This window comes from Colobus angolensis, unplaced genomic scaffold (assembly GCF_000951035.1).
Source record: "Colobus angolensis palliatus isolate OR3802 unplaced genomic scaffold, Cang.pa_1.0 Scaffold1, whole genome shotgun sequence".
NCBI lineage: Eukaryota > Metazoa > Chordata > Mammalia > Primates > Cercopithecidae > Colobus > Colobus angolensis.
The window spans coordinates 12,408,042-12,410,987 of record NW_012110918.1 but is presented as its reverse complement, the minus strand read 5'-3'; the positions used below and the strand labels follow the sequence as shown (position 1 = coordinate 12,410,987).

At 55.9% G+C, this 2,946-nt stretch overlaps 1 protein-coding gene across 1 annotated transcript in view; it reads left to right on the top strand.

The window, feature by feature from the left end:
* The window catches only part of UBE2O (ubiquitin-conjugating enzyme E2O), a 17,329-nt gene extending 14,536 nt beyond the window's left edge, over nt 1-2,793 (top strand). The window contains exons 15-17 of the mRNA XM_011950077.1: nt 213-416; nt 512-569; nt 711-2,793. Coding sequence (XP_011805467.1) covers nt 213-416; nt 512-569; nt 711-1,381 — 933 coding nt within the window. The 3' untranslated portion in view covers nt 1,382-2,793. The remainder of the gene's footprint in view (nt 1-212; nt 417-511; nt 570-710) is intronic.
* Nucleotides 2,794-2,946: the final 153 nt, after the last annotated feature.

Here is a 2,946-nt window from a genome sequence, read left to right as displayed (position 1 = left end):
AAAAAAAAAAAAAAAAAAGATTCCAGGCTGCTCTGCAGAGAGAGAGTTTGTGCTTTGCTTCGCCACTGCTGGTGGCGTCTGGAGTCCCAGGTGCTGCTCATCCTGCGTGATCTGCACGGTGTCCTGGGAAACAGCAGGTGCAGATGCAGGTGCCACATGTAGGACACCCTTTCCACCCCTGCCAACCTTGGCCTCTCTCCCTCCCTACCTAGGACCTCTTCTCAGCCCTCATCAAGGGCCCCACTCGAACCCCCTACGAAGATGGCCTCTACTTGTTTGACATCCAGCTCCCCAACATCTACCCAGCCGTGCCCCCCCACTTCTGCTACCTCTCCCAATGCAGTGGCCGCCTGAACCCCAACCTGTATGACAATGGGAAGGTGTGCGTCAGCCTCCTGGGCACCTGGATTGGAAAGGTGAGTATAGTGCCAGGCCCCCAGCCAAGGAGGAATTGAGCCAGTGGGGGATAGGGGCCTGGGGAACAGAACTGATGGTGCCTTGTGTGTTTCAGGGGACAGAGAGGTGGACGAGCAAGTCCAGCCTTCTCCAGGTGCTCATCTCCATCCAAGGTACGGTTGGGCTGAAGCGGGAGTGCGGACAAGGGAGGACCAGTGGAGGGAAGTGACTCTGATGGTCCCCTGGCTGGTGGAGGGTAGGCCTGCACGGTGGGCTTCTCTCGCCCACTGAGGGAAGATGTCCCTCCCCCACAGGTCTCATCCTGGTAAATGAACCATACTACAACGAAGCTGGCTTCGACAGTGACCGGGGCCTGCAGGAAGGCTATGAGAACAGTCGCTGCTACAATGAGATGGCGCTGATCCGCGTGGTGCAGTCCATGACCCAGCTGGTGCGGCGGCCCCCTGAGGTCTTTGAGCAGGAGATCAGGCAACACTTTAGCACTGGTGGCTGGCGGCTGGTGAACCGCATCGAGTCCTGGCTGGAAACCCATGCCCTGCTGGAGAAGGCCCAGGCGCTGCCCAACGGGGTCCCCAAAGCCAGCAGCTCACCAGAGCCCCCAGCTGTAGCCGAGCTCTCAGACTCTGGCCAACAAGAACCTGAGGATGGAGGGCCAGCCCCAGGAGAGGTCTCCCAGGGTTCAGACTCAGAGGGCGGTGCCCAGGGCCTGGCCTCAGCTAGCAGGGACCACACAGACCAGACTTCGGAGACCGCACCAGACGCATCAGTGCCACCCAGTGTCAAACCAAAGAAGCGGAGAAAGAGCTACCGGAGCTTCTTACCTGAGAAGAGTGGCTACCCTGACATCGGCTTCCCCCTCTTCCCACTTTCCAAGGGTTTCATCAAGAGCATCCGGGGTGTCCTAATGCAGTTCCGGGCTGCGCTGCTAGAGGCAGGCATGCCGGAGTGCACAGAGGACAAGTAGCTGCCAGGTGCGGAGGAAGGAGCATCACCGTGGGAGAGGCCAGCCGCCGCTTGCTCACTCCCCGCCGGAATTGCCCCTCTTCCCATGCCCCTCTGTCCCCACTGCAAACCCCTCATTGCCCTCTTCTCCCCAAGGTGAGTTTGATGCTGAAGTGCAAGAAGTGTGTTGAGATGCCGCCATTTCTATTCTGAAGCGAGCTTTCAACAGGTGGGTCCCCCGTGGCAAAGAAAATCGGAACCCTATTGCCGATTTTCCATTTGTCACCCCAGCAGAATGTCCCGGCACTTGCTCCCTTGCTGTCCCTTCTCAGGTCAGAGGTGGGTGTTCCAGGGCCTGCCGCGGGGCTCTCTGGGCCAGTGCCCTGCAGACCCGCAGGAGAGCACATGTGCCTTGCATGAAGTGTGGGTTGCGCCAACAATTCCCCTGGTCCCTTTCAACCTCTTAAGTTCAACTTGAGCCTCCGTGTGTCCTAGACCCTCCTGCTGCCACCGCCACCAGGTCCTCCCTAGTCCCCCAGCGTCAACACTATCCCTTGGGAGTTGTAGCTGCTGTCACTGACTCCTGGCTATACATGGCCTGTAGACCACATTATAACCCTCAGGTCTGTTGAACTTGCTCTCTAAGAGAGGTTGGGACCAGGCTAGGTTCAGGGTGACGCCCAGGAGACATGGTGGCCTTCACACATGCACATGGAGTGAGGACCAGGGAGCTGTGGGGAAAGTAACAGCTGTAGGTGCCTTGCTCTTCTGTTGGAGGCTGCTGGGGGCAAGAGCAGCTGCACAAGGCCAGGGCAAGTGCTAGGGCCCTCCCCTATCACATGGTCACACTGGGACGTGGCGTGCAGCTCACTGAACTCCAAGCGAGCCAGCCCTCTCTTGGACTAGAAGGCCTACTGTCAGCCCTTCGCTTACAAACTGCAGGCTCAATCCAGAAGGGGACGGCCGGCGGGGGCTCTCCTAGTGCCCAGAGACAGGCCCAGAGGTTTACAAGTTTTCTAAGCTTTTGATAATGTGAAGCTCCAGGCCAAGAGGATGCTGTTGAGCACATTGCAGCTATGTAATTTTTGGTGTATGTATGTAATATTTAAGGTTGGAAAAAAACTCAAAAGCAAAGATATTAACTCTTATTAGAAAAAAAGACAAAAAAAAAGCCAAAGCATGATGCGTCTTGTCAGCCTTAAGTGGGCTCCACACCTGTGCTGTGCTGTGGCCGCCCAGCCAGCAGAGCTGCGGGAGGACGGAGCCGGAACACACACCATGGCATTGGAGCCGAGTCAGTATCTTGTTTGAGAAACACCCGGAGTGACTGGTGGGGCTGTGCTTCCCAGTGCATTGTACATGTGGAGATGTGAATGCCTACTGCTTACAATATCTGTATAAAGTGCTGTGTGATTAAACTTTTTTTTACTTGCATTTTTTTTTTTTTTTTTTTTGGGACGGAGTCTCGCTCTGTTGCCTGGGCTGGAGTGCAGTGGGGCTGTGCTTCCCAGTGCATTGTACATGTGGAGATGTGAATGCCTACTGCTTACAATATCTGTATAAAGTGCTGTGTGATTAAACTTTTTT